This window comes from Andrographis paniculata, unplaced genomic scaffold (genome assembly GCF_009805555.1).
Source record: "Andrographis paniculata isolate CXL003 unplaced genomic scaffold, ASM980555v1 Contig30END, whole genome shotgun sequence".
In the NCBI taxonomy this organism is placed as follows: domain Eukaryota; kingdom Viridiplantae; phylum Streptophyta; class Magnoliopsida; order Lamiales; family Acanthaceae; genus Andrographis; species Andrographis paniculata.
In genome coordinates, this window is record NW_026137563.1 from 3,601,190 (window position 1) to 3,616,516 (window position 15,327).

Below are 15,327 nucleotides of genomic sequence, written 5' to 3' on the forward strand. Positions count from 1 at the left end.
TTATTTGGGTCATTCATTTTGTGCCTGTGCCCGTGCAGCCAAAATAACCTGGCTGGCTGGAACGTGTTGTATCAGCAGCAGTTGCAGTTGCAGTTCCGCAAACCTTACGTTTAAGAAACTCTTCCATGTATGTATGTATGTATGTATATTTTTCTTGATTGCATCATTGGGAAGCTGGTTCCACAAGGCACCATTGTATTCATCATTAAAACGAGGAAAGAGAACTGACTTACTGACAAAGGTTAGGTTAGGTTTTACACGAAAACAATACGACGAGACCTTTCTTCTTGCTTCTTTGGATTGTTGGATGGATATGGCTTTTCCACTTACCATTTACCTTTCACGTTAAATAAACCCAATCCCAAAAGAATCAAATACTTCATGCAATGCAAGTCTTTTTGGTAAAAAGTAATTATCTTAATACACAACTCACTGCTATATGTACATGTGTTCTTTTTGGAAAAAAGAAAACCGAGAAATGCAAGGAACATAATCTGCACATGCCTTCATTCAAGGGAATTTTTCACAGAACAAGCAAGATGCAAAACTAAGTAGATCTCTGTTGTTGTTGGTGGTGTTGTCATTGTTATTACTGTTACTATTATTGTTGTTGTTGATGTTGAACTTTCATTTATTGTGCCTGCCATAGGAGTATAAACAACAGGCTGTCTGTCTCTGTCAACATGGGTCTGAATAGGAGGAGGACAGGGATGTGTATGTATTAAATCTATCTATTGGCAGGCAGGCAGAGGCAGCCGAAGAAGGACCATAACAGCACTTGGATTCTCAAGCTAATACATGCATTCATACGTAGTCCATACATATACAAAAACAGAAGGCAGTAGGCATAGACGTAGACGAAGAAGGCATTTCGCAGGTTGTTTATACACAAGTGGCACTGGCAAACAAAATATACCAGAGCACCGCACCGTCCATATGAATTGAAATGATCATGCCGAAAATACGACCACCCACCAGATTCCAACGCTCCACTCTCAGCATCTCTCAAATATTTTGTACAGTTTCTCCAACGAAGCAACCTGCACGTGTACGCACCGGTGTAAAAAACATTCCTTACTAGTAATAATCCAATTCACACCCCAAAGTAAATAATCCATCTGCTCCAAATGGGAAAATACTGGGATCAGTCGTTGAAGGCGTACATACAGGGGAGGCCTCTCCTCCACTACATAACTAAACCACATTACATTACATTACATAGCACACATATTATGAAAGAGCCTACCATGTTGTTGTCATTTATGAAATGCTATTTGCAATGTCCAACACGAATCATTCAAAAGCATGCAGCACTATTATTTAAAACCATTAGTAGCGAAGTTGAACTCAATCTGAAATACCTTAACAAACGTTCCATCTGTGGCCATGGAAATTGGAGGCTTTAGAAAAAGTCTCATGGAGGGGAACAACACATGCTGTATTGTCCATTCACGCTGAGCCCAGGCACTTTCAGCTTCCAAAAGTAGTTCTTTCATGCCTTCCTCAGCATCTTCTGTTCAATATCAACATTTATTTATAGGCATATGTTGAAATTGATATCAGACCATCAAGAAGTACAAAACGGTTATATCCTCATTTCCAAAAATGGGCACGCTAGAATGCATGCAAATGAATGTACATTAGGACACACCTTAAGATTGTGACAACACTTTCTGTTAGTGAATAGCCAATTTCTATGAAATATTATTTAATAAGGGTTTTTGGATAAATTGGTTTCTCTTAGGGTCACCAATGATTTTATTATTTCTAACGTGGATAAGACAAGTTGGGGCAGTGTGCACAATCAAGTTAGATACGAAAAGTATTTGGAACATCTGAAATGAGTATGAAATCCAAGATATTGCGTTAATTAGCAATATGTACATGTCCTAATGTATAATGGTGTTGCAAGCAGTTGTGAAGTGAGTCTGTCTTACCAGCACTTGATGATGCATTTTCCTCATCTGGTGCAGAAGCAGGAGCCCCCTTGTAGAATTTTGACCCATCACTGGATGGATTAGGCAGCAATGGAGGATGGAAAGCATAGAAGCTACCTATTGCGGCAGCAATTGTCTGAAAGCACAATTTCTCATCATCCCAATTAACCTGCACAGGCAAGCACAGTAAGCAAATATATCAAACAGCATGATAATGAAAACCCATTGTCAGCAATAACTAATCTCAGTAATGGGTTGACAAACAGCATACAGTGGTGAGCAAGAAACTTTTGCCTTGACAAATAAATGATTGGCAACATAAGAAAAATGGAATCAAGAGAAAAAAGCTGCAACCACCACTATTATTTTCTAGTTTTCAAGGTCATTACAGAGTAAAGGCAGGTCGTAATTATGCTGTTAGTACCGGACATTCACTGGTAACCTGCACCTGTAATTTGGCATCAATCAATTGTAACTATCATGCTTGCTCCTTCAACACTCTAGTCAATGTTGAAAAGTTAAAGCAAATGGCACCCTCTTCAATTGAAGCTAAAATCTGCCAGCCTACAATTGTGATATATATTCACTTATTAACTTGCTTTTGTGTGACACGGATAGTCATTTATTCAGTTAACTCTACACCCAGTTGGAAATTGTTTCTTCATGGAGAATAAGAGACAGCTGCAGGTAAGGTATAGGATAAATTCAACTCTTAAGTAAGGTCATAAACATCAGAATTTTCATACCAACTGCAGGGGAAGAATTTTTAAATTACAAAAATAGGAAAGGTGGTAATCTATAGAGGACATACATCATTACCAAGGCAAAGAACAAATTCGGGCATGCGATCCATGTCGGGGGTGTATTGGTCAAGAACAATGGGTAGCCTTGACAAATTGCCATTCGGATCAACATATATGCTGAAATACTCTTCCAGCATCTCAGCTTTCTGCTTGATCAGTTCTGTATTCATCTATCAAGAAAAAAATATCAAGATCTAAGAACAAAATTACAACTATACAGTCAAGAAACAAATCACAATCAATCATCATATATAATTGTAGTGCAAAGAGTCAGAGGGGAAAAGTCGAGTATGACTGTTTAATGAGTTTAAAATAATTAAAAGTACGCAAAATTGTACTGCCTTCAATCACAAAACTGATCCTATAACCCAATGTGGAAGCATTCCTCCACGTGTTTGAAGATGGGATCGAGTAGTATTGCAACACCAACATGCTGATATTAGGTGTAGATCATCTATATCCTATAAAATGTATAAATGAAACCAATAATAAAACTGTAAGAGACCAAGATAAAATACTTCTGAAATTTTCTCTTTCAGATCATCATTTTCATTGTCTTCTGGGTTAGGATCCTCTTCTTTCAAAGCCAACTTTATCAGTTCTTGCAGTGCAACTGGATCACTCAATTGAATTGCGCTAAAATGTGCAAATCTCCGTAGGACTTGCTGGTACATAAGTTCCTTGCTGTCGACCATCATAAGTAAGAAAAGATACAAAACATTTCAGATTATGAAGATGGATATCTAACTATTTCCTTCGACAGCTTCAACTATAACTTCAATACTTAAATACTTCTTGAATGCATTTATGTTCCTTGAAACCAAGTACGAGAACTAGATAAATTACCTCAAGTTAATCACATTTACAAGATAAAGGTGTGTGTTGTGCTGCAGCAGAGCAAAAACATCATCTGCCATCCCTATGTATGAGCAGTGCCCTACAATATCCAACAACTCTGCAACACCAGCACCATCAAGTGCTATTCAAGCTTTTGTCGGAAAGAAAGAAAAGAAGAAGAGCATTCTATTAGAAAGGAAATGACAACCAGAGTGGCAAGTAGAGTCGATCTCTCCAAGAAGTTCCTGAATGCTACTAAGGTCAGCAGTTTCCCTGGGGTTTCTCCTCTGTCTAATTGAAGACCTGGAAAACAAAAAATTAGTCTAAGGAATAAGAGAATTATTTCAAGTAATATTTCCTTTTATCCAGGCATGTAAATATAACCCTTATACAAAGCTGAAACTGCAATAGTACAAAATTCCAAAGAAAGCAACTGTTGCATTAAACAAATGAAGGTAGCTATCCAAATCCATCTATCCATGTTAATAATTTATGAATTGATCCAGTGATGGTATGCTACAAATAAATAGACATCTACCCAATTTATATTGAAAATAGATCCTTCAATATATGAAACCAGCCAGGGATGTGGGGCTGCACCAGGAGCAGGGTTCCAACTAGAGATGCTACCTTACAGAGGTTAAGCGAGAACCTCCTTGCTGCTGAGTAGGCTGCTTAACTTGCAAGTATGCATGCAACCTTCCAGCAGGATCCTGAGAATCTATCCTTACCATTTTGTTTACTGGAATTTTCTGTAATTTTGAGCCTGCAAAGTTAAAGATAGAAAGTTGAAAAGTAAACTCCAGCAGCAAGCATATATCAGAAAAATCCTAAGCAACCTAAAATGTTGCCGAACAACACCAAGGCCAGACCTACCAGATGAGGAGGGATGATTAGGGGAATCCCTGCTTTCAGGAACAGAAACACAAGGAGAGGAGTCCACCCTCTGCCACAAGAATGATAAATACACGCACATTGTATCAAAATATGGTGAAATGATGGAAACTTTTGAGATACTATTTTATATTTATGTTGAAAAAGTACAGCATAAAGATTAAGTAACATTGTAAACAAAGCTTTATAGTATGTAATTAGCTGCGATAACCTGCTCTTGATATGTCCGTGACTCGTTGGAGTTTCTCAATTTCGATTCTATAGAAGATTGGATCTTCTCAATTACAATTTCTTGATTCAGGAGGCTTACCTGTCAAATACAGCACCAATGCAACACATATTAATATGCAGGGTTGAAACTTCAATCACACGACACCCTCAACATTGATTTAACTTTATGCACACCTCTCTTTTTGTTGGGTGAACATTTACATCAACATGCTCAGGTGGCAATTTGATTGACAAGTAGATAAAAGGTTTTGATGCCTTCGGCAATGTTGCAGCATAAACAATTTCAATAGCCCTCTTTAGAGAACCACATTCCACCAGTCTATCTGATTATATAAGGAAACAGGTGTCAAAGGAAAAATTATAGATAATAAGATATATAAGAAGAACAGACAACTCATTGATAACATTTCCAGTGCGATTCCATTGGTGTTGAGGGTGAAAAAGCAAGACGATCAGACACTATGTCCATCAATCATGTATTTCAACACTAGAAGGAGAACTAACTTTAAGCAAATGCCTGATCTATACTGATAAAAAATGAGCAGCACAATATGAAAACGATTAAAAGTAAAATGTGTAAAGGACCTTCTTAACTATCACATTGAAATCAGGGACAAACGCGTACCATTGATGAAAAGGATCATAGTCGTCTTCTTTGAAATGTAATTAGAATTTGAAATAAAACCATTCACTTCAAAACTTGAACTTGAGGGATCATCATCTGAGACTTCTAGATGAATGAGATTTTGTGCAACCGATACTCCATAAACACATCTAAGTGCATTAAGTCTTGAGGACATAGCAACTGAGTGAACATCTGCTCTAGCTGATCCATGCTAAGTAAAGGGTGTACGAAGTAAATACATAAATATTGTACAAAAATGGACAAAATGGAAGCAAAAATTGTTGAGACAAACCTTTCTGCAAGAGAAGCTCACATTTATGTGATGGATGGCAAACCGACAAATCAAATCAACTATTTTAGGGTAGTCATCAGCAGAATTTTGAAGTGTCTTCCTCCGAGCAGCCATGTTATAGAATAAATTTTCAACCTACCCAACGACATGGCACCATGAAAAAACCATAGAATTATCAAAAGAACTAAACTATAAAAAGGCATTCATCACTAAGGCCAGATAACATCCCAGACAAGTTGATGGATATGCCTAGATCACTGTAGCAGGAATTCTGTGAGAAGGTGTTAGCAGATGCAACAGTATCCTTGTCATCTGTAAGTTTTAGGAAAAGATAGGTTCATTGTTTCATCTATATGATAGTTTATTTTTTACAATAACTTAAATGACATGCTCTCTCTCTCTCTCACACACACACACACGCACGCACGCACGCACGCACACCTACACACACAAACATAAGAAACTAGAAAATATGAAATAAAAAGCAGTCCATTGTCATCAAGTGTTGCTTACCATGATTTGAGTACCTTTAACAGCTGCACATGCTTTTGGTTCCTGATCCATCATGCCATCTTTATAAGTTGCCCTAACAAACAACAGAATATCTATGGTTTAGAACCCAGAAGGCAAAAGTTACAAGAACCTAAACACTACGAGATAAAAGACTAGTATTTTCAGAAAGTTGCATCAAGAGCATATGCATATGTGGCGTGAGATAAATATATAACAGAGCCAAAGATTAATAATTAGATTTTCAAAAATTAAAACTGTGGAGCTATGACTGCAATGATAATTACAATAATAGAAGAACAGCATTGCCTTTTACTCCTTTATCCCACAGTATGGGGTTAACTAAGTGAATCACATGTTGCCATAGTATTCCGTGTGAACATTTACAACAATGAAAAGAACAAAGAAACACAACAGAAGAGTGAACAAATGAGTTCATAAAAATAGAAATATACAGATGTGTTTTATGAAAGCATTTTAGTAGTTTATAAACTATGTTAAAAAGTACTATTCTGGACATTTAGCTAGCAGATATTGTGGCCCGCGCAATGTAGTTTCCGTAACCTAAATAATGCAAGAATATATTTGCATGACCAAAAATATAAGATCATAAGCTTCCAAGCACTTCGGATTTTCTATTTACAGCATAAGAGCGCCTAGTGTTTCAAGAGAGAAGCTGTAGTATCATTACCTGTATCCATGCAATTGACCCTCTGTGATGGTCGTGACTGTCACATGACCAACATAGGTCATACTTGCCAAGGCCTCCCCTCTAAACCCCATTGATTTCATGGAGAGTAAATCCTCAAACTTACTCAGTTTAGAGGTTGTATGCCTCTCGCATAGTATTGGCAGATCTTCATACTGTAAGATATAGGAAAAAAGAATAAACATACACTCCAAAAAGTAGTTAGTATTTATTAAGGAAACCCTAAGTCAGTAGTAAATACTGAAAAATTATACCAGTAAAACAGAAAATTCAATCACTTTTTTCATTCAACAAAGGTATTTCATTCTCACCAACTATATAAGCTACCTAGTCATACACAGTGAAAGAAGAATTTATATGTTTGTGTCCTTACAAACAGGCATATGACAATGGGCATGCGTCTCGTCATTGAGATTAAAATTTTTTGTTCCATATTGAAAAGAGTCAAAAGATGGCAATGATCGCAAGAGGAAGAGAAAGCAGTAAAAAATCAACAGTTACCACTCAGAAGAATATTCATGCTTAATTTTTAGAAACTTCCGTAGTGTCACGCAAAACTATAAGCCCGAAGTCGTTCAATTTCACCATAACTACTCAACACGTGAACGTCCGAAAAAAAAAAAATCCACATTTGCTCGGAATAGTCTCGAGCAGGGAGAATGTGAATACCCGAATTCCATGGCCATCGTCTGAGACTTGGATAAGCTTGAGGCCACCGTCTTTAACCAAGATGGTGATGGAGGAGGAACCAGCATCGATGCTGTTCTCAACGAGCTCTTTGACGGCGGAAACTGGTCGTTGGATAACCTCGCCGGCAGCGATTCTGTTAACCACCGCTTCGTCCAGGCGGTGGATTCGCGGTGGCTCCCGATGAAGTGGGTTAGGGATGGGATCTGCTTCTTCTCCGATACCCATTTGATCGGACGTTTCAGTTGGGTTGGCCAGGAAGTAAAATTTGGGGAAGTGCCGGCGGCTGCGGCAATGAGTGGGCCGGGCTACAGAAACGAATGGGCAGCCCGGGCCGATACACGGTTTTTAAGAGTAACTAACTCAGCTAACCAAAAAAGAGAAACACGCAGTTATGATCGTAGCTTCTGCTTAACTATCCTATCCAATCCTACATTCCTTAGCTTATTTCCTTTCGTGATCGGAACATATATACCTTGCTTGTGGGTTTGTTTCCAAACTTCAAACTTTTTACTATATGAACTTTCTGTATTTTTCAAAAAAACTTATATTCTTTCTCTCGTAAAATATATATTATTTTAATACAAAACTCATATCAATTTTTTTACAAACACATCAAAAAAAACATAAATGGAACAACCAGTTGTCAGTGCGTATGTGTCAGTCATGTATATATCACAGTTGCGCTGAGTCATTCACATCACACAAACAGCAGGCTACATCGCAGCAGTTAGTTCATTCATTAACAACTAGTATAGTAGCAACTAATCTAACAAGGCAAGTTAAGGCAAGACGTACAAACAAAATGGCAGTTGAAAGATGCTGCTGATGGACGATGATAAAACGAACTCCCAGTTGGTCCGGTTCGCTCTAACAGATCATATAATTGTCCGGCTGGTCAGGTCAGGTCAGGTCACAGACACACTCACACTCACACTCACACTCACACTCACACTCACACTCACACTCCGATGGGATATGATATCATATGATATACATGGGGATGGGGATGGCATATATTCATTCGATTAAAAGAAAAAGACATGGACACAATGGCAGATATTGAACCAACTGCTGCTGCTGCTGCCTGCTTTGTACAGCAGTTGAACAATGCCACACACCCCTCCGACTAAAAGCAAAGCAAAGCATAAAGACCTTCTGATAAACTTCTTATACGATCATGAATGAAACTGCCTCTAAGATTGCTGCTTACTATCATCCTCCTCGTCCTCATCAGAATCACCGCTCTCACGAAATCGTGGATTTTTTTCCTGTAAACCAGACAAACAGTTCCTATTGTTAATACCTACAACTCAATTCTTTTTCCTGTAAACCAAACCAACATTTCCTATTTGCTAATATCCACAACTCGGCAACCACCACATTGCATTTCATTCTCCAAAGTATTATCCCAAGTTCCTTTCAAGTCCAACTTTAGGTTTAACTTTGAAATAGTGTGGTCATTCTCTTTATTAGTCTCACGGCATTCAAAAACAGCCAATTGAAATATAACAACAAGAAAGTTAAATAAACAACACTAGTAATGAAAGTAGAAGTAGCATAACAAGAGGAAACATTGGTGTTTTGACAACCACCAAAAAACTTACAGGTCTGGACTCATTGTCTGGATTTCTTCGATATACATAGTCCGACTTTCTCCTCGGGAACTCCGGACCCCGACGGTCATCTTCTCTTTGTCTCTTACGGGGGTAATCTGTTATTCAAAAGAGTAAACACATATTAATGAACTCCATGGCCAAAAACAAAGTGCAACATATAATGAAATAGTACCCCTGCCATGTCGGTGAGAAGCACCATGACCATAATGCCCACCATGCCTACCAACTGCAAGAGCTCAAGGTCAGACTTGTATGCATAATCTATAAGCATAGACAAATTACATGAACAATCCAGTTTCTCATTGAATAAAATAAATAAATGAAGGCCACAATACTACAAGGAAATTCACCTACAGAGTTAACATTTTTTTAAATGCTCCAGAATGAAGTATGTAGACAACAGAAATACATAACTTAAGCACCAAAAAAAATAATCTATATTAAGCCATGCTACTCATATGAAATACTGAACATGACATACAAACTTTGTATTGTACATGCAAATTAAGTAAACCATATCAAAGATGATGCTGTGTGATTAACTTACAGTTAGGTGGCAATACAGGTGGAAATGAACCTAATGATCCCGCACCATAATCCACTAACTGCCTCTGGGCCTCCAACTCTTTTTGGACTAGTTTACCGTAACCACCTCTGCGTATGGCTAGTTAAAGAAATAGAAATTTCAAAATAAAAAATAAAAAAATACAACACCAGTAAAAAAAACGGGAAACAGCAATGTGGTTGAAATGAGACATTTTAATAAGGTATATCTGGAATTTTTGGATAACATTAGCGAAATAAATGTATAAAACAAACGGAGACGGCACATAAATAAAATATGATAAAACGTGATAGCTTCAAAAGGATATCTGGATCATAATCAGTGCGATATTCATCCCGGACCTGACAAATAAAACACAGGTAAGATAAAAAGAAATAAATTATGGGGCATAAAAATTCATAGGCATTACTTGTCCACCACTCTTTCCACGCCCCCACTGCCTGCCCTCTTGAAACCCCCAATCAAAGTCAACTCTAATGGGACGATCATCCAGAATTGTTCCACTAATATATTTAACAGCATCTTCAGCATCTTCTCTAGAATAGAAGCTGGAAAGCACAGTTGCATTGAATCATGTATGCATTACCAGATATGACACTCAGAAAAAAAAAATAAAAATAAAAAAAGCAACACTGCCATGTCCTGATTCTAAGATTTTAGGAATAAAACTACATTGCAAACGGTCAATAAATTCATGCTCCCATCTTCAGAAACAAAATATCATGCAAAGACTCACAGTACAAAGCAGAAGCCACAAGGGGTTTTGCTGTTCTTATCCAAACCCATAATTATCTTTCTTATCTCTCCGGCACGAGAGAAGAGCTCGTAAACTTGCTCCTCGGTCGTGTAAAACGACATGTTCCCAATATAAACAGTAGTCGAGTTTTGTAGTGCCTCATCGAACTCTTCCTGCGTCCCAGGAAACCTTCGATCCCTGTACGCGGATAGCTTACTCGGATCCTAAAGCACAAAAGGCACAATAAATAAATCAATAAAACGATACGCAGCGAACCACACAACGAGCTCTAGTAAAAGTAGCATGAAAACCAGAAACCGATTGTCAAAAATTCACCTTAAACTATTGTGAATGCAATAAATCAGCAAGGGCGTCGAACAGCTAAAACTCTTATATAAACCCTAAATGCAAGCAACACTTGCGCTCAATGTCGGGAAGCATGGCGCGAGTAAACCAATAATTCAACATAATCCCCTACAATACACAGCGAGAGGATTGCACATTACACGAGTGGAATTACCTTAAAGAGGGACGCCATCCGAAATTCCCACTCCACAAACCGGGGAACTGATATCGGCAATGAGGATGAGCAGAGATCGAAGCCCTAGAAGAGGCGAAGAGCCGACGACGAGATGACTGACGGGATTCCAAGAATTGGCAGGCCAGGCCAGCCGCTTCAATTTATAGATTGGGCCAGCTGCTTGGTTAATTCATGGATCCATTTCATAAGATACCGCGGCCTGCGGCTGTTTAAATCTGATTTCAATAGTTCATTATTTATTTTTCATTTCATCCAAAATCCTATTAAAAAAAAAATACGAGTATTTTGAATCTGAAATATTTTATAAAAGAAATAATAATTTTTTAAAAAAATACATTTTAAATTGGATAATGGTTAATGAAAATAGAAGTAAAGAATATTAGTTTTGGGAATGCAGCAATTAGCAATCGCGGAACGAGGAGGAGTCCACTCAATCCTTTCCCTTTTGACTGTAGGTCGGGGTGTCCCTCCAGTGCTGGACCTGGACCCGGATCATCTCACGTCCTTTTGTGATCCGGCCCATACCTGGACCGGAACCGGAACCGGAACCCAACCTTGTTGGGACTCAATCGGACCATTCTACATTTCCACTCTTCGGTTCTGTTTTCTGTGAACTTATCCACGGATAGATGGTTCATCTTTCCATGGTCTTCGCTTTCTCTGTTGTGCTACTGCTCTGCTCTGCTCTGCTTCACCTTCGGGACTTTAACCTGGTCAAGATCCACTACTACCATGCCCATTCCCCTTCCCTTATTACCTCCCAATACAAATCTGCTACTGTATCCTTCCTTCCTATTTACTTTCCCCTCAAGTCATCATCCTTCGCTCCTCCAGAGTCTCCTCCCCTTCCCCTAATATCATTTAGATCTGCCACTCCATTCTATCGAGAGGTTAACTTCATCTACTTATCCCTTCTTCTATCTATTCCTATTCCTATTCCTATTTCTATAATTCCATCCGATCGTTTCTGCTGCTTGCCATGTATGTCCTTTTTCCTTTTTGTTTTTGGGCGATAAGCGTATGAGCTTTCCACCCACACTCCTGATTTTATTCAACTTTTACTTGTGTGTTGTTATCTGTCAGGGCCTGTAGTTTTTCTTATGATTTACTGCAAAGTTTTGATTTTGACTTTCCTTTCGATTAAATTGCTTTCAGCATCTCTATGTATGTCGGTTTCAGCATCTCTATATATGTCAGTTTGGTTTGTATGTTGATCTGCTGTGGGCTTGAACAGGATTCATTCTAAAGCTAAATATAGGATTTTTTTTCTTCGGAAGAAAGAAAGAAAGAAAAAGAAAAAAAAAAAAAAAAAAGGAAGAAATCAACACACTGATGATTTAATTATTGATGAGAGTTTTACCTAGCCCTTCTTATATGTCGGTTTGTTGTACGTTGATGTATACGTTTGTTTATCCAGTCCTTTTTCAGCAAATGGGGGGAAGCGCAATCGACGATGATTGGGAGTTAACTTCTCCAACCAGTGGGGTCCGTACTATAGTTTTGGTTGGCCGCACCGGCAATGGAAAAAGTGCGACGGGAAACAGCATCCTCAGAAAAAAGGCATTCAAATCAATGTCGAGCTCAGCAGGTGTCACCAGTACTTGTGAGCTGCAAACAACTGTACTGGAAGATGGCCATATTCTCAATGTCATTGACACTCCAGGTATGGTGCTAAATTTATTAAGTCATTCTTAAAGAGACGCGGAAAGGGATGGTCAGGTCTACAGAATTATCTAGAAATTTAAACATTGGAGCAACATGTCTAACTCCCTGAGAGCAGAAGAAACACAACTTCCACTGCTTCATAACTACTAATTAGCCATAGATACCTTCTTTCTTGCGGAACTGCGTAGAATTGATCTCACAGAGCTGTAAAATGGCAAAGCATACCAGAGAAAGTGTAAAAGTATTTGAATTCTCGTTTCTTTTTTAACACTGATTTATATTAAATCATTTATAAATATGTATGTATATGCATACGTTATATTTGCATTATATTATCTAAAATAATATTAATATATTTTATATTTTAATCAAATATATATTACATGATTAATCAAACAAACCCCAAATTCCCAATTCAACCGCAATCCCAACCACCAAACAAGCACACCCTTGCTCTCTATGATCTTCATTCACCTGTTGAAAATGACTCTACTTTGCAGGGTTGTTTGATTTTTCTGCTGAACCTGAATTTGTGGGAAAGGAAATAGTTAAGTGCATCAATATGGCTAAGGATGGTATCCATGCTGTTCTTGTGGTATTGTCAGTCAGATCCCGATTTTCGCGAGAGGAAGAGGCTGCTATTGACAGCTTGAGGAAATTCTTTGGCATCAAAATTAGTGATTATATGATTGTAGTTTTTACGGGTGGTGATGACCTTGAAGAAAATGATGAGACTCTTGATGATTACTTGGGTCGTGATTGCCCTGAACCTTTGAAGGTAGATCATACCAATTATATGCCACCACTCATTGCTGCTATAATTGTGCTATTGAAAGGACAAAACATGTGTTTATTTATACCGTTTGGTTTTTTTTTTTATTGTTATTGAACATGCACTCCATCGTATTTTATTGCCAACAATTGTTTTTTTCTGAACTTTATGCAGAAAACTCTTCAAATGTGTGGCAATAGGTGCGTTCTTTTTGATAATAAGTCCAAAGATGAACTGAAGAGATCTGTGCAACGGAAAGAACTTCTTTTACTCGTCAATGATGTCGTAGGTTACAATGATGGAAAACCTTACACAGATGAGATCTTCCTTGAGCTGAAGGTAACCTTCTCTTTTCCTGTTAATAGCTGCTTAGCTGCAGTCCAAAAATTTTCAAATGTTAATTATGAGGGGAGAGTTTGTTAAAGTACTTACATTCATAAACAGAAAGGAGCAGTGAAACTGCGGGACCAGACTGTTGAAATCACCTCTGTGCAAGGATACACAAAACAGGAGATCTCTGAATTGACGGAGCAATTCCAGAAGTCATATGAACAGCAGCTAAGGAGAATTACTGAGATGGTAGATTTTTGGTTTTGGTCATTACTTGTATTAATTTATTTGCTTCTAATATCTTTTGCTACTGAAATGTTATATCTGAGCTTAACAAGACCAAAACAAGCATCAAGTGCCGAGCATGTATGTGAATATGTTGAGTTGAATGTGCTGTGCATAACGGCACCTGCAGGTTGAGTCAAAGCTCAAGGAGACAACACATAGGCTTGAGAAGCAATTGGTTGAGGAGCAGAATGCTCGACTGAAGGCAGAAGCTATGGCTCAAGCCGCACAAGAGAAATCAAATGATGAAATACGCAAGCTGCGAGAGAATTTGGAGAAAGCTCAGAGGGAGACTGAGGAGCTTCGGAGGCAAGCTGGAAAGGCTGGATGTTTTATTCTGTAAAAACTACTAATATACATATAATCGAGCATTATCATCATCCATCGTGTATAGTTCTCTCTCTCACTCTCTACGTTTTAAGTTGATTGGTGAGGTGAAAGGTACTTGGAACTTTGGGCTTTTGTTTTGGCTTTTGCAGTTTGAGTATTTCTAAAAGTTTCTTCACATAATCATCGATGGCTGAGATGCCGTTTTAACTCCAGGGGGTAGACCTACCTTAATTTATAGGGTGGGTAGTAGCTGTGTTGTGGGAGTGCTCTCTATTGAGCTGCTCTGGTAACGCCACAGCAGAAGATATATGGCCATATTTATTTATTTAGCATTGTATTGTAGCAGCACATGTAGAAAGATGAAATCAGCATGACTTGGCAGGTACACAATGATATTGAATAAATACTACTGTACTAGGATTTGGGGGGAGAGGTGATAGTTAGTTAGTAGGCCTGTACTCTACTCTACTCTACTCTACTCTATACATTTATGCATATACATATGTAACAGTGGTAATTAATTCAACCATTGAAGAATTCAGTTCGATCAAAGCTGTAAAACAAGGAGTAAATTGTTAACGGATTAACCTCTACGAACACAAATTCAGCTAATTGAGCAAAACACAACATAAATTTTAGTGTTCCCAGAGATCCATTAAGAAAATAAATTAACATTTTTATATTATTTCATATATTATTACTCTTACTTATATATCCTTTTACACAAATTTTATTAATAAATTGTTATTATTACATTTAAATTTAGATGAAATTCAATTTATTGATTTATTTTTATTTTAAAAAAGAAAAAAAAGAATTTAACTAGTCCAATCTAATCTAGCCGAACACCAAAAGAAAAACTAGTTAGCGATTACTCAAACAAAAATTTCAGTTTCTGTCCAAGCAAACAAGGGCCAAGTTCGAACATAAAGAGGTCAACTTGTTGCGTATGTATGGTG

The 15,327-nt window shown here is 37.8% G+C and overlaps 3 protein-coding genes across 6 annotated transcripts; 1 reads left to right on the forward strand and 2 right to left on the reverse strand.

The window, feature by feature from the left end:
- Positions 1-764: 764 nt before the first annotated feature.
- Positions 765-8,008, reverse strand: LOC127246301 (DNA mismatch repair protein MLH1). Of its 3 annotated transcripts, none has more exons than XM_051267579.1 (16): positions 7,508-8,005; positions 6,821-6,993; positions 6,133-6,205; positions 5,620-5,754; positions 5,328-5,538; positions 4,877-5,025; positions 4,683-4,781; positions 4,454-4,523; positions 4,208-4,343; positions 3,786-3,880; positions 3,587-3,695; positions 3,259-3,424; positions 2,749-2,910; positions 1,938-2,106; positions 1,362-1,510; positions 765-1,040 (listed from the first exon to the last, which is right to left on the reverse strand). In XM_051267579.1, exons 1-16 carry the CDS (start codon positions 7,751-7,753, stop codon positions 996-998), a joined length of 2,187 nt encoding a protein of 728 aa, XP_051123536.1. In that variant the 5' UTR covers positions 7,754-8,005; the 3' UTR covers positions 765-995. The 3 variants fall into 3 exon arrangements, with proteins under 3 accessions (XP_051123536.1, XP_051123535.1, XP_051123537.1); XM_051267578.1 differs by having other exon boundaries at positions 1,362-1,513; positions 7,508-7,999; XM_051267580.1 differs by lacking the exons at positions 765-1,040; positions 1,362-1,510 and having other exon boundaries at positions 1,965-2,106; positions 2,757-2,910; positions 7,508-8,008.
- Positions 8,009-8,168: 160 nt separating this feature from the next.
- LOC127246307 (nuclear cap-binding protein subunit 2) lies at positions 8,169-11,111 on the reverse strand. The gene is made up of 8 exons (XM_051267591.1): positions 10,966-11,111; positions 10,446-10,669; positions 10,119-10,257; positions 10,017-10,050; positions 9,692-9,802; positions 9,317-9,370; positions 9,133-9,239; positions 8,169-8,796 (listed from the first exon to the last, which is right to left on the reverse strand). The coding sequence occupies exons 1-8, from the start codon at positions 10,981-10,983 to the stop codon at positions 8,722-8,724; spliced, it is 762 nt and encodes a 253-aa protein (XP_051123548.1). The 5' UTR covers positions 10,984-11,111; the 3' UTR covers positions 8,169-8,721.
- A 489-nt stretch (positions 11,112-11,600) lies between these two features.
- On the forward strand, positions 11,601-14,548 carry LOC127246303 (immune-associated nucleotide-binding protein 9). 2 transcript variants are annotated; one of them, XM_051267583.1, is made up of 6 exons: positions 11,601-11,967; positions 12,404-12,649; positions 13,152-13,429; positions 13,598-13,762; positions 13,868-14,002; positions 14,169-14,548. In XM_051267583.1, the coding sequence occupies exons 1-6, from the start codon at positions 11,616-11,618 to the stop codon at positions 14,379-14,381; spliced, it is 1,389 nt and encodes a 462-aa protein (XP_051123540.1). In that variant the 5' UTR covers positions 11,601-11,615; the 3' UTR covers positions 14,382-14,548. The 2 variants fall into 2 exon arrangements, with proteins under 2 accessions (XP_051123540.1, XP_051123541.1); XM_051267584.1 differs by having other exon boundaries at positions 11,730-11,876.
- Positions 14,549-15,327: the final 779 nt, after the last annotated feature.

Bases quoted from the DNA above. Each gene is read 5' to 3' on its own strand.
- LOC127246301 (XM_051267578.1), bottom strand. From the start codon at position 7,753: ATGGGTATCGGAGAAGAAGCAGATCCCATCCCTAACCCACTTCATCGG. The intron at 5,755-6,132 runs GTAAGCAACACT...GTCGTTGGGTAG, and splicing joins TTAAAGGTACTCAAATCATG to GTTGAAAATTTATTCTATAA. The intron at 5,539-5,619 runs GTTTGTCTCAAC...CCCTTTACTTAG, and splicing joins TGAGCTTCTCTTGCAGAAAG to CATGGATCAGCTAGAGCAGA.
- LOC127246307 (XM_051267591.1), bottom strand. The intron at 10,258-10,445 runs GTGAGTCTTTGC...TGTGCTTTCCAG, and splicing joins TGTGGCTTCTGCTTTGTACT to CTTCTATTCTAGAGAAGATG. The intron at 10,051-10,118 runs GTAATGCCTATG...TTTATTTGTCAG, and splicing joins GTGGAAAGAGTGGTGGACAA to GTCCGGGATGAATATCGCAC.
- LOC127246303 (XM_051267583.1), top strand. From the start codon at position 11,616: ATGGTTCATCTTTCCATGGTCTTCGCTTTCTCTGTTGTGCTACTGCTC. The intron at 12,650-13,151 runs GTATGGTGCTAA...TCTACTTTGCAG, and splicing joins CAATGTCATTGACACTCCAG to GGTTGTTTGATTTTTCTGCT. The intron at 14,003-14,168 runs GTAGATTTTTGG...CGGCACCTGCAG, and splicing joins TAAGGAGAATTACTGAGATG to GTTGAGTCAAAGCTCAAGGA.